Source organism: Octopus sinensis, linkage group LG8 (genome assembly GCF_006345805.1).
Source record: "Octopus sinensis linkage group LG8, ASM634580v1, whole genome shotgun sequence".
NCBI lineage: Eukaryota > Metazoa > Mollusca > Cephalopoda > Octopoda > Octopodidae > Octopus > Octopus sinensis.
This window is the reverse complement of record NC_043004.1, coordinates 90,476,775-90,503,229: the sequence shown is the minus strand read 5'-3', so window position 1 is coordinate 90,503,229 and position 26,455 is coordinate 90,476,775. Positions and strand designations below refer to the sequence as shown.

General features: G+C 36.6%; 1 protein-coding gene across 7 annotated transcripts in view; it reads right to left on the bottom strand.

The window, feature by feature from the left end:
- The window catches only part of LOC115215232 (focal adhesion kinase 1), a 234,954-nt gene that overhangs the window by 52,090 nt on the left and 156,409 nt on the right, over positions 1-26,455 (bottom strand). For 6 of the 7 annotated variants that reach the window (XM_036505581.1, XM_036505579.1, XM_036505583.1 and 3 more), the window contains exons 11-16: positions 25,255-25,285; positions 23,793-23,854; positions 18,132-18,188; positions 13,988-14,029; positions 1,961-2,058; positions 1,377-1,461 (exon numbers count right to left, since the gene is read on the bottom strand). In XM_036505581.1, coding sequence (XP_036361474.1) covers positions 1,377-1,461; positions 1,961-2,058; positions 13,988-14,029; positions 18,132-18,188; positions 23,793-23,854; positions 25,255-25,285 — 375 coding nt within the window. The remainder of the gene's footprint in view (positions 1-1,376; positions 1,462-1,960; positions 2,059-13,987; positions 14,030-18,131; positions 18,189-23,792; positions 23,855-25,254; positions 25,286-26,455) is intronic. The other variant, XM_029784463.2, reaches the window with a different exon arrangement.

Genomic DNA, 26,455 nt, shown 5'->3' with positions numbered 1-26,455 from the left:
ACAAAGATACAAATTCCATTGATGTTCATCTATACATAGTGTAAGTAATTGAAATTGAAACCTTATAATAGTGAAACTATTATATCACATTACAATAGAGTTGTTATTGTTTCACTTTTGACACATAATACCAAAACAATGTAAGACATAAGAGATTGCTCCGGGCTCACATTAGGCAAGAAGTTGAACATTTTTCTTGGCCCATGACACTCCATGGACCCTAAATAAGGCATGTGTAAAGTATGAATGAAATCAGTTGAGTAGTTCTCGAGTTTTAGTGGTGCACACATACAGACACACAGACAGGCACGTTCTCAGTTTTATATATATAAACTGCAATTTTCCAAAGTAGCTGCAACAGATGCCCCCCACCTCCAATTTGTGTGTGTATATATAATAAATTGTTTTATGTTAGACTTTTCATATTAGCATGGATTAGGCAAATACATACTGACTTATGCATTCCCTCACCCCAAGAGAGTTTGAAATTACACTTTTCTTCCTAAGTGTAAACCAACCAGATGATTTGATGATAGAGAAATGACAACAAACACTTCCTGCAAGTCAGCAATTTTTCACATAAAAGCAAAATGTAAATATTTTCAGATACAGATGTCCGCACGCACACACACAATATGCATTTTACAGTTTCCATGTACCAAATTCACTTACAGGCTACTGACTAACCTGGAGCTATAGTAGAAAATATCTACCCAAAGCAGTGGGTTCAGTTTCACTGTATAGCACCTTCAGTATATGATCTCTGCTATAGTGTTGAGGTAACCAATATCTTATACCCTTCACTACCACACACACAACCAGTGTATTGTGTTGCAGCCAAAACTGAAATTTAGCTATTCGATAGATAAATAGAGATCAATAAAATAATTACCAATACAATTTGACTGCCTAGTGAGAGGTTTTTCTGTTACCAAAGTTAGGTATTAACATGGTTGGAATAATTGGTTAAAGGGAGGCGCAATGGCCCAGTCGTTAGGGCAGCAGACTCGCGGTTTCGATTCCCAGACCGGGCGTTGTGAGTGTTTATTGAGCGTAAACACCTAAAGCTCCACGAGGGTCCGGCAGGGATGGTGGTGATCCCTGCTGTACTCTTTCACCACAACTTTCTCTCACTCTTACTTCCTGTTTCTGTTGTACCTGTATTTCAAAGGGCCAGCCTTGTCACTCTCTGTGTCACGCTGAATATACCCAAGAACTACGTTAAGGATACACGTGTCTGTGGAGTGCTCAGCCACTTACACGTTAATTTCACGAGCAGGCTGTTCCGTTGATTGGATCAACCAGAACCCTCATCATCGTAACCGACGGAGTGCTTCCATTCCAATTGGTTAAAGATAAAAATCAAGTTGACTTACAAGCTTCTTCTAGAAATTTCTCAGTCATTAAGTTTTCATCATCTTCTTTACAAGTCTTCACAGCAACTGGAATTTCCTTCTTGTCCTACAAATGGAATTTGCACAATATTAAAATTATTATTCTTACTATTTTATTTGTTTCAGTCATTTGACTGTGGCCAGGCCTTTTACATAAAAACTTGTAAAACTTATGTGTCTGCATAAGATGGCCTTATGGTTCACAAACAAGGAAAAAGTCCAACAAATGGATTGCAAATATTCTGCTCAATACCACAGATTTGACTTGAACATGTCCCTCAGTGGTCGGGGAGCATCACAACTACGTGCTGAGAGAGATTCTTTGGGGTTTGAATAAATTTAACAAAAGCAAATTTTGAAGGAAATATGAGCCACTTTTCATACTTTTTAGCAGTAAGCAAATAGCAGTTGCTACCCAAGGGCAAAAATCATGTTACACAGTGTAATTGAAACAACATCTACAGGTTGTGGATTCATCCTGATTTCCCAAAACAACACCTTTAATTGTATTAAAACCAATAGAGACATAAAAAAGTTTCATAAAACCAATAAGTGATGTGACTCACCTTATCATAGAATAAGCCCCGATACACATCACCAAACTGCCCCTCGCCTAAGATTTCTTCAAGCTGAATGGATTCTCGCTCTATTTCATAATTTTTGGCTGTAATTTAAACAGTAAACAGAATATTATACATGTATACAGTCATATGTAAACACACAGCAAAAATGAATTAAATATAATAATTACACACACACCTGCACAAAACATTACACTTTTGTAAAGCTCAAACTGACAATACAAAATAAAAATTAAAAAATCCAATGACAGGAATGAGAAAGTGTCACATCTGCAGACCCAATGTAATATCAGTTACAATCTTTATATATGGTTGATCCTCTGTTAGAGGGGTTATTTTTCATTTGTGAAAAAAATTAATTTTTACGAATGATATGTTTAATACAAGTCATGTTTAAACCTTAGCTGTTAATTTACATCATGTACGAAATGATACCTCAAACTGCCATTACCAGCTCACTGATTTTACAGATTGACCCAATGATAATGCTCAATGCTACCATAATCTTTGCTATATTTTAAAAATGTGAAAAATGAAACTGAAAAGAATAGCAACAAAGTAAACCAAAAGTTTCCTGTGAATAAACAGAAAAAAATCTGCTTCTATAGACATCCTCTTGGCTGGTACTTATTTCAGGTGAGTAGACAGGAGCAATGTGAAATGAAGTGCCTTGCCCAAGGAAACAACACGTCACCTGGTCCAGGAACTGAATCCACATCCTTATGACGGATGACCCCCCAACACCCTAACCACTAGGCCACTCAGGTTTACACAATGGAACTAAATGTGCTTATAAAACATTGTATACAATTTAAATATACCCATTTATTCATAACAAAGCTGTGCTGTTATTTTTATTGTGTGTGTGTGTGTGTGTGTATACATATATGGTCAAGAAAGTAATATTTTGAACACAGTATTGCCGCGAAAAAGCAGAAAAATTGGGTATTATTACACTTGCAAGATGAAATAAAAACGTCATCAAACAGCCCTGTTTGTTGACAATTTTTACCACCTTGCAATTTTCCTGCTGGTTTCATGGCAATACTGCATTCAAAATATTACTTTCTTGTCTGCATAATAAAATACACATTCAACACTTCTAAAAAAACAAAACAAATTTAAGTATGTTTATATATATGTTGTTGCATATATATATTTATTTGTACACACACACACAATCATGTCATTTTGTAATATCAGCTGCATCAATGCCACTAATGCTTATGTTATTGGAACAGTGCACAATAGAAGTGGTATCAGCTGTGTAGATCTTTTGACCATCAATCAATCGATCAATCAATCACACCAGCTGCAGCACAAAAGGACACAGCATGTCCTCTTGGAGCTCTTCTTGAACCATGCCGGGTCACTACTATATGGCAATGTTCTCTTTGAGCAGGTCGCACCCATGGTTGTAATAACTTATAATAAAATGTGTAAACAACAACAAAAAATAAAGCAACAAAAAAAAAAAAAAAAAACCTTTTCTAAGAAAGAATATAGTCATATTTGTCTTTTGAAGTGAGGTAATGAGAAATGAGCATTGAATGTAGACGGCATGTACAGGGTGGAGAGAAATGAAGCAAACGGTGAAAGCTGATCTTGAGATAATGAACCTCACAAAGGAGATGACATAGGAACACAGGTGACAATCTTGTATGGGTTGGATGGATCCTCTCCAACACAAGCAATTGTTATGATATGGTACAGTTGATGGAACCAGAAAAACTAAAAGATAGACATGGAAAGTATAAAAAAGGAGAGGAGCAAGAAACAATTTCAGGTCACAAGAAGAGAAGCTTCATGTACTTAGCAAGAGAGGTAAATGGAAAGTAGGAGATTTTGGCAATTTTCTGTGGTGTGAGAGTCAGAAGCATAAAGTGTTCTGGATTGCAAAGCAATGTATCATTATGAATTCATCATCATCATTTAGTGTCCGCTTTCCATGCTAGCATGGGTTGGACGGTTCAACTGGGGTCTGGGAGGCCAGAAGGCTGCACCAGGCCCAGTCTGATCTGGCAATGTTTCTACGGCTGGATGCCCTTCCTAATGCCAACCACTCCGTGAGTGTAATGGGTGCTTTTTACGTGCCACCGACACAGATGCCAGATGGGGCTGGCAAACGGCCACGATCAGATGGTGCTTTTTATGAGCCACCGGCACGGAGGCCAGTCGGAGTGAGGCTGGCAACAGCCACGATCAGATGACAGTCACAGCAGCAGTGTTATTGACTGATACAAGGGCAAAGGAGATGCTCAAGAAAAAGAAGTAACTACTGAGGCATCAAACAGATGAACTAAATTGCATTAAGAAAATTTGTATGGCTGAGATGCTGTTTGGGTTTGTTCTATGGTAAGTACCATTGATAGCTTTGAAACAACTGTAAGAGAAGTTCTCAGAAAAGAACCAGCCTCAATATTTCGCACTCACTGACCTGGAGAAGGCCTTTAACAAGGTACTAACTCTGAAGTCAGGTGGTCACTAAGAAAACAAAGTGTAGACAAATGACTTATGAGAGCTGTACAAGATATGTACAGAGAAGGTGTGATTTAGCAATGGATTCAGAGCAGAAGTTAGTGTTTCAGAAAGTGTCCATCAGGGTTTAATTCTCATCCACCAACTGTTTGTTATAATTCTCAAGGGTATAACAACAGTTTAAGATTGTCTGTCTGTGAGAACTTCCGTAAGCCTGCTTCTTATAGCTGAATCAGTCCAAGAATTAGAAGAAATTTCAAACATGGAGGGCAAAGCTGAGAATGGAGAGATCTTCAAAGAGAAGAGTTTGAAGGAAAGATTTTACACCCAACTAGGATGTGGCCATGTTTAATATACAGAAAAAGAGTAAGCTGGAGTTCCATGTGGAGCAGGCAATATAATTATTTGAATACAAAAGAGGTGCTGTGGGATTACATCAGTCTGAGAGAGAAAGACTTCATAGTTAGCAGATGCACAGGAGTAGTTAGCACTAAGAGCACTACTAGATAATTTCTTTCAAGTGCACAGACAGCTCCAGAAATAATTGATACCTTCTGTTACCTAGGTGACCTAATTAGCAGTGAAGGAGGGTGTTCAGAAAGTGTAGCAACTAGAGTAAGAATGAGATGATTGCATGCTTATTTTGCTTATTTAATTAAGCTATTTAATTGTTATATTTGGTGTGTATATTGTATTATTAAATGGTATTCAATATAATTTAATTAAGATGTTCAGTACATTTATTTAGACAATGGATGTAAGTTTTACACACAAGCTTGCTAACTAACCACATGGTTCCGGGTTCAGTCCCACTGCGTGGCATCTTGGGCAAGTGTCTTCTGCTATAGCCCCGGGCTGACCAATGCCTTGTGAGTGGATTTGGTAGACGGAAACTGAAAGAAGCCTGTCATATATATATATATGTGTGTGTGTGTGTGTGTGTGTCTGTCCCCCTAGCATTGCTTGACAACCGATGCTGGTGTGTTTATGTTCCCGTCACTTAGCGGTTCGGCAAAAGAAACCGATAGAATAAGTACTGGGCTTACAAAGAATAAGTCCCGGGGTCGATTTGCTCGACTAAAGGCGGTGCTCCAGCATGGCCGCAGTCAAATGACTGAAACAAGTAAAAGAGTAAACTATAAGTAAGGATTGTATAAATTTGTGCTAGCACTTGCAGTTCTACAAATAACTGTGTGGTGAATGTGATGTTGAATTTGTGTGTTGAATGTGATGTTGATGGCTGGCAAAAATTATGCACTGAATGCAGAGACAGTGCAAAAGGTAAAAGCAAATGAAGCAAGCAATGCCTTGAAGGATGCCATTGAGAGAACTGGGTAAATAATCAGATGTGTAAAAAAGAGAAGAGTGAACTGATGAGGGTGCCAGCCTGTGTAGCAAAGAGTTAAGTGACCCAAGTGGAAAGAGTTTGCAGAAAAGGAAAACCAGGGAAAAAACATATTGAAAGCTGACCTCAGGAAGTTAAACCTTATGAAGGAAATGGCAAAGGTTAGGAACAAGTAGTTTGATGATGTGCTGAAAAAGACTCATTCAAAAAAAAAAAAGTATGGAAAAATGAAATATATATTTTAACACCCACTTTTCCATGCACTGGACATAGTTTATTGAGGCAGATTTTCTATGGCATGATGCCTGTCCTGTTGCTAACCATCACCTGTTTCCAAGTAAGATAATATTTCCCCCATGGCTAGACATGTTCTCACAGAATATTGGAAATGTGTGACATTGACAAATCATTTCCAACTAACACATGATGTCAAGACAAGGAGAGACAGACAGACACACAAAATGCTTTGGTCAGCCTGGGGTTGTAGAAGACACTTGCCCAAGGTATTCTGTAGTGGGACTGAAAATGAAACTATGTTTTGGGGAAGTAAACTTCTTCCTACACACCCATGTTTGCACCTATGTGTGCGTGTGCAGCTGTACATACAGATTTATTAATTTGTAACAGAGGTGCAGGAGTGGCTGTGTGGTAAGTAGCTTGCTAACCAACCACATGGTTCCGGGTTCAGTCCCACTGCGTGGCATCTTGGGCAAGTGTCTTCTACTATAGCCCCGGGCCGACCAATGCCTTGTGAGTGGATTTGGTAGACGGAAACTGAAAGAAGCTTGTCGTATATATGTATATATATGTGTATGTATGTGTTTGTGTGTCTGTGTTTGTCCCCCTAGCATTGCTTGACAACCGATGCTGGTGTGTTTACGTCCCCGTTACTTAGCGGTTCGGCAAAAGAGACCGATAGAATAAGTACTGGGCTTACAAAGAATAAGTCCCGGGGTAGATTTGCTCGACTAAAGGCGGTGCTCCAGCATGGCCGCAGTCAAATGACTGAAACAAGTAAGAGAGTAAAAGAGTATATATGGTCTGACATTTGGTGGGTGATGGCGATCAACCCTGTTGTTAAATGGCACCTATTCCATTGACACTTGGAAAACGAAAAGTGAAATTGGCTGTCAGGATTTGAACTCAGAATACGAAATGCTAGAAAGCATTTAGTCTAACATTATATTAATTCTGCTAATCTCCCCCCACACAGGGACTTGCACTAATATTAAAGCAGTTAACAAAAGGATGTTCTTCAATTAAAAACAAAACAAAGAAAATTCATGATGGAAAATATTTTTAAAATGTATTAAACACATAACTAGTTTTATAGAAAAAAAATTAAAGATTTAATTAAAATGTCAGATCACTTCACTTGTGTTTTCATTAAACAAAGGAAAATTTAAAGAAGAATCAATAGCACAAGCCATTTTAAATGAGGAGGGAATAAATCCTAATATAACAAATAAATAAATGATGAAAATAGAAAATGAAACTTAGTTTCAAATGAGATAATCACATTATACCACTGCCATAAGCACATACAAAGCCAGTACAAGAACCTTACACAGTCACTTGACCTGCTAAAACTACCATTACAATATTCCTTAAACTGAACTCTATTGATTTACCATAAATCCTCGAGTATAGTCCACCCTTGAGTATAATACGCAGGGGAATTTTAGGGGGCTGTACCTCTGAAAAACCTAAACCTTGTGTATAATACGCACCTCTTCTCTAACTTGAGTCAAGGAGGTCTATATAACGTCCTTGGTTTGCCAAAATGTATACGGTAACGTCCTTTATTATTATTGTATATATAACATAATGCAAACGTGTAGCTTTTTTGTGCATTTTGTTTGCAGAAAATAACAGTAATAACATTTAATAAATGTTACTTACTGCAAGTTATAGATGATTCTTTTATGACTTTATTGCTTTCAGGCTTAGCTTAAGGTATTTTCGTGCCCGACATCACAAAATGTGTCTGAATAAACATAGCCAGACAGCAAATAGAAACTCAGACATTGCTTAGAAAATATTTTTTCATTTTTAACCTCGTATATAGTACACGCTAGGGATTTAGACCATTAAATTTTGGGGAAAAAATGTGGATTATACTCGAGGATTTACGGTATGTAAGGCCAAGGATATATAATATAATTTCACAGTCTTAAAAGAGATGAAATGGCTGTGATCAGAACACTTTTGCTCAGAGTTGAACCAGAGCTAAACAACAGTACACACTCTAGGTGGCTGAAGTAAGAATGGAACTCAATTGTTAAATAAGAGTAGAGTCTGTTTTCGTATTTTTATAAATTTTGCAAGTAAATTGGTTTAAATGAGCTTTGTCTTGTTCAGGGACACAATACAATAATGGTGGTTGGATCTGAACCACTGACCATCTGGTCTGTTCACCAGTGTTACCTTACAGTCATCTTACAACCAAAAATTGATATAGCTTCACCACCTCCTCAATACATTACATTTTGTTTTTGCTGTATTTTGCATCAATTTTGTAACATCAATGTTGCATATAAAATAAATTATTATTACTCAAAAATAAAAAAAAAAGACAGCAATATTTGAATTTTGAACATGCAATTATTAATCAATCAACCAATCAGTATCAAAACATAATCTATATCTAACATAAACACTACTAAGTATTAAACTATTGATGTGAGTGTGTTAGTAGTGATTGGTATGATTTTTACATCACACCTTCTCCTTGAACTTGATTAGAATCCTTTATAAACACTTTTCAAGGGTTCATGAATAATATTTTAACAAACGGTGTAGTTCAAAAATCCTTTAAAAAAATGGTTAATTTGTCTGTCATCTACAGAGTAGGGATCAGTCAACTGATTTAACCAACTCCAGCACTTCACTGGTATTTCAATGACCTTGTTGGGATTTGAACTCAATGTAAAGAGATGTAACTGAATATTAATGATGTGTGTGTGTGTGTGTGTGTGTACAGTTACATTTAACCCTTTAGTATTTAAACCGGCCAAAATAGTTAATCTGTTTTATGTTCAAACTGACCAGATCCAGGCTCTCACACCTACCATACAATGTTATTCTACATTAAGTAATTACACCATCAAGATCTTGAAGATATGAGATAATGCATGATTAATTCAAATCAATGGGAATCAATAAGCATTATGTTTGATTGAATAATCTGAACACTAAAGGGTTAAAGTGTTCATATACTTTAAAGCTTGGAAAGACTTTTGCTGTGGAAACTGTTCCAGGAGAAAAATTCTTAAAGACAGTATGTATGAAAATCTACCACTTTGACATCATCCAAATGCAGAGCACAAATCTCTGCATCATTGTACTTCATCAGCAACAGATACTAAATCTGTTGCTCATAGAGCCAGTTCTTATGTTTAAGCCACAAATAATACACAGTCACATATGTTGTCTATGAGGAGAATTTTTCTTCCGAGACAATTTCTGCAGTGAGTGTATACAAACATGCTAAATTAAATTGTACATCCCTATATTTTAATGAACACTGCTTCATGCATCTCTAGTCAATGACAGTACGAATGATCTAGGTGATTTCTTATCTTTGCATTTACAAAGAAAAAAAAAACCCCAGACAAGATGAATTGGTATGGCCCCAACTGGCCTTGTAAATAATAGGAAGAGCATTGAGTAGGTGAGAGTAGATAGTGGGATGGAAATGAAAAGGCAAGAGCTTGTAGCAGACATCAACTTTTTGAATGGAGGAGGCTCATCCAGATTACAAGTTTTAGGAAACAATGGAGCTGTCTGGTATAGAGGAAGAGAATGAGACTGAATGATGATATCTGAGTATGTGTGCCGGAATTAGAGAGAGAGGTGTGTGAGGAGAGAAATAAGAATATTATGTTTATGTATGCTGTGCATGAAAGGGGGAATATATTAAGAACGTAAGGCAAGTATAGCATTCTTGTGCTCCTCATTATCTACAGTGTCTGTATATGAATAATTCGAAATATAACAAGTTATGGGTAATGTAACAATATCTACAATATACCCCCACCCTCAAAAAAAAGTGTGTGAGTGTGTGCGGGTGACTGAAAAAAAAAAAGAGTGGGGGGTGGGGACAATGCATTAAAGCAGTCAAGAAAATTGGATTAAAACTTATGTGAAGAATGGGAGAAAAAATGTCTTTGAAAAACAAAACTGTTGTGTGTGTGAGAGAGAGACAGAAGACAGTTTCTAGTGAACTATATCAACATCCAATTATCTGCTGCAGAAAAACTCCACAGAAATGAAACCAAACAAACCAGCCACCACCATGTTCACCCCGTCTCCTCTTTTTAGTTTTGTCCTGCTCTTTATTATACATTATTCTAGATCTTTCTTTCTTACTGTAGTTTTACATACAATTTTTCTGTGCAAGAATGATTTTAACAACACAGCTTTGTTGACTTTGTTGTTGCTGTTTTTCATGTTTTTCGTGCGTAAGACATATGTCTGCCTCTTTCAATTGTTAATAACTCGAGTAGGATTCAGGAGTGGAACCTGCCAGATATCTAGACTATAACAAAGTATTATGAGTCTTACTCAAGAAACATAATGGAAACACCCTCAACCATCACCACCATCCTCATTATAATCCTTTCTTCTTGTCTATAAAATTGTAACCCTAACCCATGACCTTTGTAGGCCACACTCTCAGACTGGCAAGAAAGAGAGTGGGTGATGCCCAGTTTGAACATCTACAAGAAAACTGAAGTGGGGCTGGAGTGCTTGTCTGAAGGCTTGCAACAGAGTGAACCCTACTAAAAGCACATAAAGAATAGGTAATGATGCTAAAACAGACAGTATCTAAGGCCAACATGATTGCTAGAATCACTAGTCCCTTCAGGTAGATAGCTCTGCTGCTCGATCTGTAGAAAAGGCAAAGGTAGAAACTCCTTAAGATGTACCCAGTGTAAGCTATGGACACATAAAAAGTGGAGCAATATCAAAGGAAAGTTAACTATTTTTGTGTGTGGTAGATGCACAGGGGCAAAAAAAAACAAAACCAAGTAGTTGATAGCTTCTGTTACCTAGGTGACCAAGTCAGTAGCGGGGGTGGATGCTCTGAAAGTGTAGCTGCTTGAATAAGAATAGCCTGGGCAAAGTTCAGAGAGCTCCTTCCTCTGCTGGTAACAAAAGGCCTATCACTCAGAGTGAAAAGTAGACTGTATGATGCATGGCAGTGAAACGGGCTGTGACTGCTGAGGACAGGCACAGGCTTGAAAGAAATTAAGCTAGTATGCTCCACTGGATGTGTAATGTCAGTGTGCATACACGACAGAGTGGAAGTGCCCTGAGAGAAAAGTTGGACATAAAAAGCATCAGATGTGGTGTGCAAGAAAGATGACTGTGCTGGTATGGTCATGTCTTGTGTATTGATGAGGACAGCTATATTAAGAAGTGTCACACCCTAACAGTGGAGGGAACCTGTAGAAGACGTAGAACCAGTAAGGCCTGGGATGAGGTGGGGAAGCATGACCTTTGAATGTTGGGCCTCACAGAGGCAATGACAAGCAACTGAAATCTTTGGAGATATGCAAGCCAAGTGAGATCATAGCCGTGGTTGATGCAAGTGTCACATAACCAACCCATTTAAAAGTACCCTTCAATCGTTGGGTGATATGCTGTGCTTGAGAAGACCTGTTGAGTCAAGTGAAATCATCGTGTCTGATGCCAGTGCCGCAAGACTGGCATGTAAAAAGCACCATTCAAGCGTGGCCAATGCCAGTACTGGTGGCATGTAAAAAGCACCATTCAAGTGTGGTCAATGCCAGTGCCACCTGGCTGGGCCCTGCACCAGTGTGACATGTAAAAAGCACCTACTACACTTTTGGGGAGGTTGGCGTTTAGAATAGCATCTAGCTGTAAAAACCTTGCCAGTCCTCAGTCAAACCATCCAACCCATGACAGCATGGAAAGTGGATCTTAAATGATGAGGACGACCACCCACATTTTCACATACCAATTGTAACCTTGTTTTATTTAATCATAATTTGTGAGAGAAGGATATGCTACATTGACAAGATAAGAATAAGACAAACATATTAAGAATTATTGCCTCTCTTCCCTCATACCTATGGAAAAATTGAAGATATTAGCCATTAACTCAGGGTTTTTTATTCACTGCACATTTATTTCTAGTTAGGTTTTTAACGATTTGCAAATTAAATGTTAACACTAACTTATCCTTATATCTATAGTCCCTCCAGTCCGATCCTTATATCTATAATCCCTTCATCTATTTATCTATTGCATCAGTGTGTCTCACAATCTATTTATGTTAATTTTCTAAGATTCCATGTACAGAATATGCCAACATTGATTCTACTACATCACTCATTTTGAAGAAGTCAAAAGCTAATATGGTATTCAATATAACACTGAATGGAAAGTGAAAGGAGCTGGATTGCTAGCCTCAAGACCATAAATTCAAGTTGCAGCTACATCCATTATGTTGTGTCTCTGGGGCACTACTCTGACCAGTAAATTAAAGTTAACATATTAAGTATATTATAAAAAATGCTAGAAATAAATGTGATGAGAAAAAAACATTCATCAATGAAGAATATCATTTCCATTTTTAAAAAGTTTTGGAGATGTATGGTTGACAATTCTGTACATGTTTCAGTACTATTCTGACTTCATCAGGAAAACAAAGTTCCCACTATTTGGTGAATTAGTGATGAAAGAATCACTACACTACATAAATGTAAAAGGCTAGTAGTAGGAAAGTACATCATTTAGAAATACAATAATTCAGAGATGCTATTTGCATGAAAAACAATATTGCCTACATATCTAATGCAGAGAACATTAGAGCGCTAACTAAAAATACCGGCTTGACTCAGATTGCCTAATTAACCACTAATTTCACTACTACTTGATATTTGAGTGGTCCATTGTAAGGGGTTGGGGAAAAAACACTTAGCTGTAATGGAAAAAACACTGTTTAAACAACAAAAAAAAAGATCCACCCTATCAATGATAACATGGAAAAATGGATGTGAAACAGTTAAAAAATAAAAAAATTCAATAAGAAATACAAATATCAAAGACATCTGAGTACCATATATTCCTTATTAATTACAATTGGTAGTACCAAGGTTTTTGACACAAAACCTAAACATGACCAGTAAGCTAATGTTACACATCAAAATGATTTTGAGGTAGATGTTTAGTCTTTCACAGAAAATTTATAAGTAGGTAACTAGTACACCTAAACAGTTATAAAATTCTTTTCAATATAAAATCAAACTGCTTACATTTGGTGAAATTTGCTTTTTTCCTCTGTCCACCTATTATCACTTACTGAAACACATTCTTAAACACCAACTTGTTTGTAGATGAGATATATATATACATTTCTTTCTAGGCTGTCAAATGAATTTTTTTTAAAACTGCGCCATTAAAAGTGTCATAAAATTTGATGGGAAAACATTTTCCTCTTAATCCTCCAGATGTATTAATTAGCTTGCTGCCCAGGGTTAGCCTTGGCATCAAAAACTTAAGGACTACCAAGATTCATAACGTGCTGTAGCTATGTCATATTTTCAAAACCAGGAAGCGTATTAATTTCATTATCAGCTGTGATGCAAGGCATATGCACGCATGTGCATGCATACACACACACACTCAGATACACACAGTTTAATCTCAAACTTTAGTCTGCTTAATGCTTAACTATCATCAAACAGCAATTTTATATTAATGTTCACAATGTGCAGGTATATTGTGTGCAGTTAATATTAGTAAGATGTGTTTCAAATCAAACATGCTTTTTCTTACATTCTCATAACATGGCAGTTTAATTGCAGCATCAAGAATTTACCAGAATATTTTTTTTTTTCATTTTTCTTATACATTTAGTTTCAAATAACAATTCCAATACCATGCATTGTTTTTTTAGTATTTTTCTTCTTTTTTTGCATATACCTGATTGTAAGCCTCAAAAGGTAGGTTTGTGACTAGATTAGTAACTTTATTCATTTATTATTATTATTATTAATTCTTTCTTTAACTGGAAACACTAACAAAATAGAACATGCTAGATTCAATACTAATAGTGTGTGGCAAATGTAAAATTCCAATTTCGGTGACAGTGCTCAAAGAGCTCCAAATTCTTGGAGAACAAAAGCACGAAAACCATGCTTAGTCGATTAACTCACGCTTAGTATCTTTCTTCCGGCGAGAAACGCATAGATTTTCACCTGAGATATCAAGTAGGAATCCAGTTGAAGACAGAATTGACAGAGTTTGGTTGAACACAAAGACATGGCAATGGTAAAGCTCAGGAATTTTACTTCATAGGCAAACAAAATATTTACTACACTTTGGTGTGTGTATATACGTGTGTATGTATATGTGTATAAGGAGTATCACATCAGATTTGCATGCACTCCACATACTATCCAGCTTTCCTATATTCCCTGGCACCCTACCAGGCTATCTGGTATCAACATCTATCATTCACTGTTACCATTTATCCTCTACTTTCATTATCCTTCACTCTCTCAGCCCCTCTACTACTCTCTTATCACTATCATTCTGTTTCTACCATCACACTCTTGCCCCTTCCTTGTTCTTTTATTATTGCTGTTCTCTTGTGTTCTGCTCCTCAGTTACAAAGGGAGCCTCGAGGGAACAAAACAAACACACTGATAGGGGACTCTCTAGTTTTACAGGGTAGAAGACAATTCCACTAGTGTTGGTGTCACTATAAATGCACCCAGGATACACAGTAAAGCTGTTTGGGAGTGAACAGAGACATGTAGGTGAGAAGAGCCTTTATTCTTGTTGAGGAGAGAGTAACCACTCTCATGCTGGTGCCATGAAAAAATGTACCCAGTTTACTTAGTAAAATATGATATTAAGAAGAACCTTACTGAGGTCTTACTGGGGACATGACAACCTCTCTAGAGTTGGTGCCTTGAAAAAATGTACGCACTACATTCTGTAAGGTGATTGGTCTTAGTAAGGGAATCCAGCTTTGGAAACCATGCCAAAAAGGAAACACAAGTAAGATATGCCTCAGTTCTTATTCAGAATTATTGTCCTCTCAGATGGATAAACCTGCATTGCAACTTACAGAATCCACAATTTTTATTGGATGATTTTATCCATCATCATCATCATTTAACATCTGTCTTCTATGCTAGCATGGGTTGGGTGATTTGACAGGAGCTGGCACACCAAAGAACTGCACCAGGCTGTCTGTTTTGGCATGGTTTTTATGGATGGATGCCCTTCCTCACAAATCTCAATATGTCACGTGTACATTCAAACACATATATTCTCTCATTTCTGTGTGTGTGTGTGTGTGTGTGTGTGTGTGTGTGTGTGAAAATAACTCAGTTATAGAGTAATAACTTTCCATCATTAAAAGTTGTAGGAAGAAACAACTACATTATATAAAATGCAATTAGCTTAAATAAAATATAAAATTGAAAAAATAAAATACATAAAATTAAAATATAAATGTTCACAACCTTATTAAATCCAAGATAATTTTTAAAAGTTTTACAAATAACTCAATTTCTTGTGAAATTTATTCAATGTGAAATTGTTTAAATACAAGAAAGCTAGAAAAAAGACCCCAAAAGATAAAAGATACAAAAAAAAAAAATGCCACACTGAACAGAGAAGTCTATGAATATTTGTGTAATAAAGAATATTTATCAGAATAAAATGAATGATTTGATAATATCTTAGTTGAAAAAGTTTAATTATTTAACGGGCTTTGTTTTGACATTAATTTTTTTTCATTCATAATTAAACTTTTCATGCTAACAAGGAAAACGTGCTATAAAGAATTTTAACATTTTGGATTTTATTCATTTGCATGACAAATCATGGAACAGCATATTTTCTTTTATATATATACATATATACATATACATATATATATATATATATAAAAGCATACAAATACATATAAAAATTATAAAAATATAATTAGATTACATTAATACAGTAGCAATCAGTAAGTAAATTATCTAATATTTTGTTGGTGATGAAATAATTTTATGACTGCAAAGTTGCATGGGATATAATTTAACCCTCTTGTTATCCATATTTCTGATTAACATAAAATTTTATTGGATGTTTTTAATTTAGAACACTTTAACCCTTTAGTGTTTGCATTATTCTGCTAAAATTAATGCTTCTTCATCCACACTGTTTTGAAATAATCCTGCATTATCTTGTAGCTATGAAATTTTGATGAGGTAGCTGTTAATTTTTAAAAAGATATTGTAGGGTTGGTGTGAGAGACCAGATCTGGCCAGTTTGATCATAAAACAGGCAGAGTATTTTTGGCTGGATATGGCCGGTTTAAATGCTAAAGGGTTAAAAACAGGATGTTTGTATCATGAACCAGGGACAGTCTCAGGCAGGTTGGTTTAAGAGTTAAACCCTTTTTATTAAGCTTAAGGATCCTTAAGGACCACGCGAGATATATATATATATCCCATTCTAGGGTACCTGTCAATCACAGATGATTTTCAACCAAAAATACCTGACACATTTTTCACACAACTGGGTGAACTGAGACAATGAAAATTTAGTATTATACTCAGAACCAACACACTACATCCTCTGATCAACAGATAAGATGCACTATATTTTCCTCCAACCAAGTCTATTGCTACTATTCCAACCTTTGTTCCATTAACTAATTACAAATCATCTTCACTGAAGCCCACCTACTAAACTGTCATTCCTCTTTGCAACAGATCAACTTTGCCCTGCAAGTCCTGCAGTGACCATGACGGTCCTGTCTCTGTACATATTTTTTTCTGCAGATATTGAATTACAGCTGTTCAAGCTGAACACTGACCATGTCAATATCACTGCCTTCAACCCACTAATCCATAAAAAATGCACATATAGGCACAGGAGTGGCTGTGTGGTAAGTAGCTTGTTTACCAACCACATGGTTCCGGGTTCAGTCCCACTGCGTGGCACCTTGGGCAAGTGTCTTCTACTATAGCCTCGGGCTGACCAAAGTCTTGGAAACTGAAAGAAACCCCGTCGTAATATATATATATATATATATATATATATATATATATATATATATATATATATATATTTGTGTGTATCTGTGTTTGTTCCCCTAGTATTGCTTGACAACAGAGGCTGGTGTGTTTACGTCCCCGTCACTTAGCGGTTCGGCAAAAGGGACCGATAGAATAAGTACTGGGCTTACAAAAGAATAAGTCCCAGGGTCGAGTTGCTCGATTAAAGGCAGTGCTCCAGCATGGCCGCAGTCAAATGACTGAAACAAGTAAAAGAGTAAAAAAAGAGTATATATATATATAAAAACTTGCCTGCAATGGCTTTGAACTGCCATCCAATAAGCCAATTGTCTTACCTATAACCACTGATCTATTACCTCTAACTAGAAGCACTAAAAAAGATAATACCAAAATACTGAACAAATACTGCAAGGCATTTTGTCTAACATTCACAATTCTACCAAATCACTGCTATTTACCAAAAATGATAATAGAGGTTTCTAACATTGGCACAATGCCACATATTTAAGGAGAAGAAACAGGTGATTGTATTGATCCAGTATTTCAGTGGTATTTATTTTATTAGACATCAAAAGGATGAACAGTGAAGTTGATCCTAGTAGCATTTGAACTCAGAATATTGAGATATGTAACTAAATACTGTATAGCATTTTGTATGCCAATCTACAAATTCTACTGATTCCTTGCTCTAATGATTACAGTACTAATTCAAAAATTAATTATTGAAATATTGGTTTCAACTTTTGGCACAAAGCCAGCAATTTCAGGGCTGTGGGTAAGTTGGTTATACTGACCCCAGTAGTCAACTGGTACTTATTTTATTGACTCTGAAAGAATAAAGGGCAAAGTCGACCTCAGCAGAATTTGAACTCGGAATGTTAAGACGGACGAAATGCTGTTAAGCATTCTGTCTGGCGTGCTAAGAATTCTACCAGCTCGCCACCTAAGTTAATTATTGAAAATATTAAATGTGTTAAATGAACAACAGCCATAGAGATATAATTTCCATATATACATAATAGACCAATTCCATATTTAGGACATACATACATATAGTAGGATGCTTCAGAAAAATTAGATAACGTTATGCATACATGCTGTCACAATTTAGAGAATATTATATTGACACACTGAATTATGTAACATGTGGCCAGGATACAGGCAGAGACAATTATTACTTATGTATGTGTGGGCAAAAGTTGTGTCTGTATGCAAACATGGGTGTATGTGTGAGTTGGATGAAGTTTCATCTAAAATTAACAGTTGAACTCACCATCTGGGATACTGTAGTCACCTTCCTCTTCTACAATTTCAGCATAATCTGACAAACCTGAAAGTGAACATAATGAAATTATGAAGTTTTGTTACTAATATACCTGCCCAATGCCACCCGTAACTCCTCATTAGGATCAACATAATCCTCATCACTACCACTCATTCAGGCAGTCACCATCTCTTTGTCAATATTACTCATTCACCTACATCGTGAACTCAATCATCAGCATGCTCATAACAACCGCATTACCATTACCAGCACCAAACAATACAAACACTACCATCATGAACCACTAGTGCCATCACCAACATCAACACTACTAGCACCGTAGTGAAAATGGTACACCCCTTCCCACATAAAGTGGTATGAACCAGCCACTACAAAGTCAGACAGTCAGTTGTTAGTAGTAGTAGAGTCATTGTACGAATTCTCAGTTGGAGTAGTGTCAGTTATGTGATATATACAAGCAAGTTCAAGTTAACGTCAAGATAGATGTTTCAAAGTCATTGTCTTCTGAAGTTATCAGCGATAGCATGACTGACGAGTCAAAGATGTGGAATACCACCACAACATATTAGTGGTGACAAAAATATTACAACACTGACAACAACATACATGTAGAGGAGGATCCACATTATAACAGTGGCGATGAGGATATAAAAAATTATGCGGACAATGTGGAAAAAAAAGTTTTTTTCACAAGAAATAAACAATTCATGCAGATGATGTCAAAACATTTTTCCCATGGAGAAATGAAAAACTTGATAGAGGAGTAACAAACATTTTTGTTGTATATATTTTACGAAAAATCAGTAAAATGATGGAAAACTTGTTAGGGGGTTCAGTTGAGTTGCAAAAACAGCAACAACTCAAAGGAAACAAGAACAACAACAAATGTTACAGCTACAGATGTTACAACTAATGAAGTTGGTAACAAAACCGGAAAATACAATTTTGCCAGACCATGTAGCAAATTCATTAAATGAATTTAAATATGACCTGGAAGAAGGAATCACTTTCGAGGCATATTACCAAAGATTTGAAGAAATTTTGGAAAAAGTATGCCAAGACTGGACAGACGAAATGAAAACATGTCTAATTCTGAGGAAACTGGTGACAACAGAGCATGAAAAATACTGGAACTTTACCTAAAAAAGTTTCTGACAAATTTCAGACACAATTGAATTTTATGTAGGATGTTTAGTGAAAAGACGTTGTTCAGCAGACAGTAAAGTGATGACGAAGACTTTACCACATGTGCAGGTAGAGTGAAGAGAGAGTGCGAGAGATTTAAACTGGTTCAACTAACTCCAGACTCGTTCAAGTGCTTGATATTTGTTCAGGGACTTTTTCTCTTTTACTCTTTTACTTGTTTCAGTCATTTGACTGCGGCCATGCTGGAGCACCGCCTTTAGTCGAGCAAATCGACCCCGGAACTTATTCTTTGTAAGCCCAGTACTTATTCTATCGGTCTCTTTTGCCGAACCGCTAAGTGACGGGGACGTAAACACACCAGCATCGGTTGTCAGGCAATGCTAGGGGGACAAACACAGACACACAAACACACACACACATACATATATATATATACATATATACGACAGACTTCTTTCAGTTTCCGTCTACCAAATCCACTCACAAGGCATTGGTCGGCCCGGGGCTATAGCAGAAGACACTTGCCCAAGATGCCACGCAGTGGGACTGAACCCGGAACCATGTGGTTGGTTAGCAAGCTACTTACCACACAGCCACTCCTGCGCCTATTGTTAAAAAGGATGCAGAAGTCAGAACGAAAGTTCTTGAAAAGCTGGAAATGAACCAGGACACAACTCTCCAGAAACTGTCAGAAGAGTGCAGTATATTAACAATAAGACACATCATCATCATCGTTTAACGTCCGTTTTCCGCACTAGCACGGGTTGGACGGTTCGACCGGGGTCTGGGAAGCGAGGGGCTGCACCAGGCTCCAGTCTGATCTGGCAGAGTTTCTACAGCTGGATGCCCTTCCTAACGCCAACCACTCTGCGAGTGTAGTGGGTGCTTTTTACGTACCACCTGCACAGGTGCCAGGGGGGGTCCAGCATCGGCCACGATCGGTTGGAGCTTTTAACGTGCCATCGGCACGGAAGCCAGCCAAGGCGGCGCTGGCAACGGCCACGTTCGGAACACAGAAGAAATCCAATGCTGAGACTGTTTACAGATAAAACCAGTGTGATAGAGTTGGAAGACAGATAAAGTGTTTTACAAAAAAACAAGACATACATCAGGAGATATGGTGCTATTTAAAATGTGGGACACCCCCTTTAGTGTTCTCTGTGAAAACGTAGTCAGCACAATTAAAAGTTTGAAGGACATCGAACAACTGAGACAAAAATGTAAAAATTGTTTCCAAATGTTTTTTTTTTGGGAAGGATAAATGTGTTGTATTAAAACAAAAGTGAGGATCATAGTAAAAGTAAGAGCAACACCTGTTTTTAGGCCCAAATGGAATGTGCCATTTGCAGCATTGGACCAGATCAATAAAGAGCTAAAATGACTAGAAAGTCTAGCTATAATTGAAAAAGTCAAACATTCAGATTGGGCAGCTCTGATGGTGTATGTAAGGGAAACCCCCCCCCCCCCCCAAAAAAAAAACTAAGAATGTGTGCAGACCTTTCAACTGGATTAAATAACTTTACTTGAACACAACTGCCCATTACCAAGCCCAGAAGAACTGTTCTCAAAACTAAATGGAGGTAAAATTTTCTTGAAGTTAGGCCTCTCGGGAGAAGAAAGATTGCACACACTGTGGATTGTATAAATTCAAGCGGCTTTCTTTTGGAGTAAAAAGTGGCACCTGCCATATTCCATCCAATAAGTGATTGTGATTTCGCTATCGCTTATCTCGATGATATTTTGATAAAGAGCGAGACAGTGGAGTAACACTTTGAACATATTAAAAAATTGCTTGGGAAAATAAATGAATATGGGTTTAGACTAATAGAAGTATGAATTTTTGATGAAAAAAATCAAATATTTGGATTAAATAATTGACAAAAAGGCCAGACCCTTCAAAGGTGATGGCAATAGGGAATATGCTTCCTCCAATGAACATCAAATTATTATAAAAAATTTTAGGCTTGGTAAACTAGTATCAAGAATATATTATGAACATACATAAAACAAGGGCTCCACTAAACGAGCTGTTAAAAAAGGATGCCAAATGGTTTTGGTCAGAAAAATGCCAGAAGGCATTTGAGGAACTAAAAAGCATGTTGCTTCCACACCTTGAGCCGAAGTTTGAAATGATACTGGCAACAGATGTTAGTGAGTACAGGGTAGGTGCCGTACTCCTATGTAAATGTGAAGATGGCAGCCAAAAGGCCATAGCTTCCATATCAAGGGTGCAGAAAAAAATTATAGCCAAATTGAAAAAGTGGCATTGGTAATTATATTTGGCATAAATAATTTCCACAGGTTTATAGATAGACAGTTTAGACTACAAACAAACCATCACCTGTTGCTATTGGTTTATAGTTCCAAGAAAGGAATCCCAGTACAAACAGGTTGCAGCAATGGGGCACCATACTATGACTATGCAATGGAATATTTACCTTTGAAAAAGCTAGGACATGCTGACAGCCAATCCAGGTTAATACCCAGAAATGGCGAACCATTTGAGGACATAGTAAAACAGCCCTAAGAGCCAACAGGGAAATTAAGCATATAGTGTGGAACATTGTACAAGAGTTACCGATAACTCTGGAGAGATAAAGCAACATGTGTCAAAAGACAAGTTCATTAATGAAACAAAAGAAAATAAAAATGTTTGGTAAGAAAAAGCAACAAGATATAAATATATATTCAACATGTGACAGTGTACTGATGTTTGGTGGAATGGTAATGATACCCGAGACTATACAAAAAAGAATGTTGAAAGAATTCCATATTGGACATTTGGGGATCGCAAGGATGAAAGCACTTATGTGCAGTTATGTGTATTATCCAAAGATGGACAAGGAAGTTGAAAACGTAGTAAAAGGCTGCAGAGGATGTGCTCTGACAGCGAAATTGTCTACCCAAAAATGGAAGCCTTGGCTAGAAGTAAAAAGTCCATGGACAAGACTACACATCAATTTTGAAAGTCAGTTAAATGGTTACGACTACTTAGTAGTAGTTGACAGTTTTACAAAATAGCCAGTTATTGTTTAGTGCAAAAGACCAACCTCCAACAATGATAATTTTTTTTACATGAATTATTCGCTAGATTTAGCATCCCAGACATGATTGTATCTGACAACGGAACACAATTTGCATCCAGTGAATTTTAGAAATCCTGAAAATGTTCATGGTAGAACATAAAGCAGTAGTGCCTTACCATCCCAGATCAAATGGACAGTCAGAGTGTTTTGTAGACACTTTTAAAAGAGCTTTGAGAAAAGCAAGAAAAGAAGCATTAAAGTCGCTCTGCAACAACTAAGGGTATACAGGGTGACACCGAACCCCAATACACCAGCAGGGTTCCCCACCAGCAGAACTGATGTTCGCGAGGAAGATGAAATCAGTTTTTACCTGGTGTGTTAAGAAAAAGTATCAGGAAAAACAATCCAAAGTTTTTCAAAATTACATGAGGTTATATAAAAAAGGAAAACAGTACATGAGGTTATATAAAAAAGGAAAACTACTGGGAAGAAGGCAAAATTACAAAGTTCATAGAAAAAATGATGTATGGAATTAAAAGCAGAAAATATATTGAAAAATGACATAGAAACCAATTGAAGAAGAGATTCATAGAAAATGAACCAGACAGATTGGAAGAACCAATGGAATGGCTATATAACACATTCCAGGTACTAACACTGTTACAGGTGGTTGAACTCAGATGTACAAGTTGAAGAAAAAGGAAGAACACAGAGTTCTTACAAATAGACACCCCAAAAAAAAAAAAATAAAGTAAAAAAGCACTAGAAAGGGAGGAGGAGTGAATAAAATTATTTGTTTCCAAAAGAAAAAAAAACTAAAAGGGGAGATGTTGTAGTGAAAACGGTACACCCCCTTCCCATGTGACAAAGTGGTATGAACCAGCCATTATAAAGTCAGAAAGTCAGTTGTCGTAGGAGGTCAGTACTAGTAGAGTCATTGTATGAGTTCTCAATTGGAGTCAGTGTCAGTTATGTGATATATACGAGTTGGAGTTACCGTCAAGGTAGATGTTTCAAAGTCATTGTCTTGTGGAGCTCTCAGCGATAGCACAATTGATGAATCAAAGATAAGATGCAGAGTACCACTACCATCATCATCACCAACCATACTACAAATATCATCAACTATAGCATCACCCATACCATTAGCAGCAATACTTCTATCACCACTACCATTCACATCAGCTGCAGTAGTACCTCCACCACGAACCACAACACTCCCTTGTTATCAACTACATTCTACCTTCTGAACATAGATGTACCACCATCCATAACATAAGTCAGGTATACAATACAATAACTCAGTACATTTCCATCTCCGCACTCTTGTTGCTTCAACTGTACTGTTTGTTATACAATGAAATTTTTACTGACCCTTACTTATGATCAGTCAGACAAGTTTGGAGTGAAATACTACCAATACACACACACAAACACACACACACTACTATAGAGTAATACACAAAGTTGTACATACGCTCTGTAGGAGTGAGAGGGTCATTGCTTCTACTGTAGTTACTACCTGATGATTGTTGAATACTGAAATATGAAAGAAAGAGAGAGAGAGAGAGATGGTCAGAAGTTTTTATATAGAAATGAGAATTCATATAAATAAGTGAACATATTCATAAATATTTTGAATTTATGTCTATTATTTTAGAAGCAAGTTTAAGAACAACAACAGAACAGTGACTGATGGTGGAGACTCAACACCGAAAGTATAGTTAAATAATAAAATTTATTTTGACTGGGATTTTAAAGTTTCACTTGGTAGCTTACTCAACCAGGTTGAATAAGGTGTCAGGCGAAACAGTCAAAATAAATTTAATAATGGGACATATTTATGAGGACATATGGAAGTCTTTATATATGAATATATAAATAGGTAAACAAGACATAGTTGAAAATTGAGGTTATGTACACAAACACATAAGGCACACATACATACAACACACAAAGATGTGAGAGTGAGAGAAAATGTTACGTTGGCAGGGTTCTGACTGTCAGCATGAATAGGGCTGGATATAAAGTCTGGTTATAACTGATGTTATAAACAGTGAATTGGTAGAGTTGTTCAAGTGTAAGAAAGAAGGCTTTGCATAATTTATTTAAATTCTTTGCATTCTGAGTTCAAATCCCATGAAAATCAGCTTTAAATTTCATCTTTCCAGGTTAAAAAGAAAAAAAAAAAGTGCCAATCCAAGATGATGGAATGGCAGAACGGTAAGAATGTTGGATTGGACATCTTATATTCCAATCTTTTAGTTTCAAAGTTCAAATCCTGCCATGGCTCCAGTGTTATCCTTATCAGAGTCTATTCTGTTGCAAGCATTGAAGGCCAAGTCTCCAGTGTGAGGTCCCCTTCCAGTCTTAGCAAACTGAAGTATCAAAGAACTGAACTCACGACGTGAGTGATCCAGTATTCTACAATATATATATATCATCATCATTGTTTAATGTCCGCTTTCCATACTAGCACAGGTTGGACAGTTCAACTGGGGTCTGGGAAGCCAGGAGGCTGCACCAGACTCCAGTCTGATCTGGCAGTGTTTCTACAGCTGGATGCCCTTCCTAACGCCAACTGCCCAGAGTGTAGTGGGTGCTTGAAATTACAATATATATCAATTAAATATAAGGATAAAATCTATATAAGATTTTATCAAGCAGCCAGTGTGTAAAACCAATTAAGGTAAAAAAATTAATACAAAGTATAAAATTTAAAAAATACATTATTACATTAAGGGCTGTTACTGTGAGTAAAGCCACATGTTAGAAAGGGATGCTAAAATCAAACTACTTTATCAAATATACACATGTGCTGAGGTTAAGGAAACGAACAAAGAAAAATGATAATTGAATATTTAAGCCATGTTAAATTGCAGGTAAATTTTAGCTTAATATTCAGATCAAATTTTAAGTTAAATTCAAATAATGCTTACCTAGAACGAGATGTTCGTGGTATAGTATCGGCTGTAAAATAAATAAATATAATGCATTAGCCAGAAATATTGTATGTGTTGAAGTAGAGTAGTAATAAGATGCTTACTGCTAAATACTGGTAATATACTAAAGAACAGACTTAGTAAACTAAACCCATCTTTGAGCTGAAATGGAGTGGTTTTAATATACTATCACAAACATCATCATCATCATCAACCTCATCATATCATTGCCTGAATGAGTAGAATAATAGGTATGGGAGACCCCGATTCTTTTCTGCAGATATCTAGGCTGGACATCAGTCATATAAGTCTTAATAGTCTAAAAATGCATGCAAACTTTATGGACAGTCTCCCTGTGAAGATTTTTTGTTTTTTACATCCCCCCCCCCATAAGCCCATGGACACAGCTGTTTGAGGAAGGTTATAGTTAATTACATAGGCTCCAGTACTTGACTAGATTTAACCCTTTCATTACCAAACCGGCTGAAACCGGCTCTAGCTCTGAGTACAAATGTCTTATTTTCATAAGTTTGGAATTAAAATCTTCCACCAAATCTTAGTCACAATTTATGTTCCTAACACTAGCTGAATGATAACTAAGTTATTTTACTAAATTCTTTGTTATATTTAAAGTAATTGAAAGAAACACAGAACATCTCAAAATGAATACAGTAACGAAAGGGTTAATCTTTCTAAAGTTGAGAAAATAAATACTAAAAGTTGACTCACATGATTAGAACTCAGAAAATAAAGAGAAAATTATATGACACTACTGCAAATTATTTTGGCTATCTTTCAACACATGCTGCCACCATCAAGAGTTTGAGTTCAAATGCTGTTGACATTCAAACTAAGCTTTCAAACTGTGGATGGGAGGAATAAGATAATTAAAAGGAGAGAAAGAGCAGTGCAATCTGCTTTGTCACACTCATTCTCCTTTCTGCTCAACAGGTAACCTGGTGTTTTGATAAGAAACCATATCATCTTCCTCATTGTTATTATTAGGAATACAAGAGTGGTGTCGTAGAATGGTGCTAGATAGAATAATTTACATTCTGAGTTCAAATCCAATCAAAGTCCAATGCTTTTTTGTTATCCTTCCAAAGTTGAGAAAAAGTACCGGTCAAATACTAGGATTGATATAATTGGCTGTAACCCTGTCAACTCCTGCCAAAGCCTGTAACCCTGTGTCAAGGTA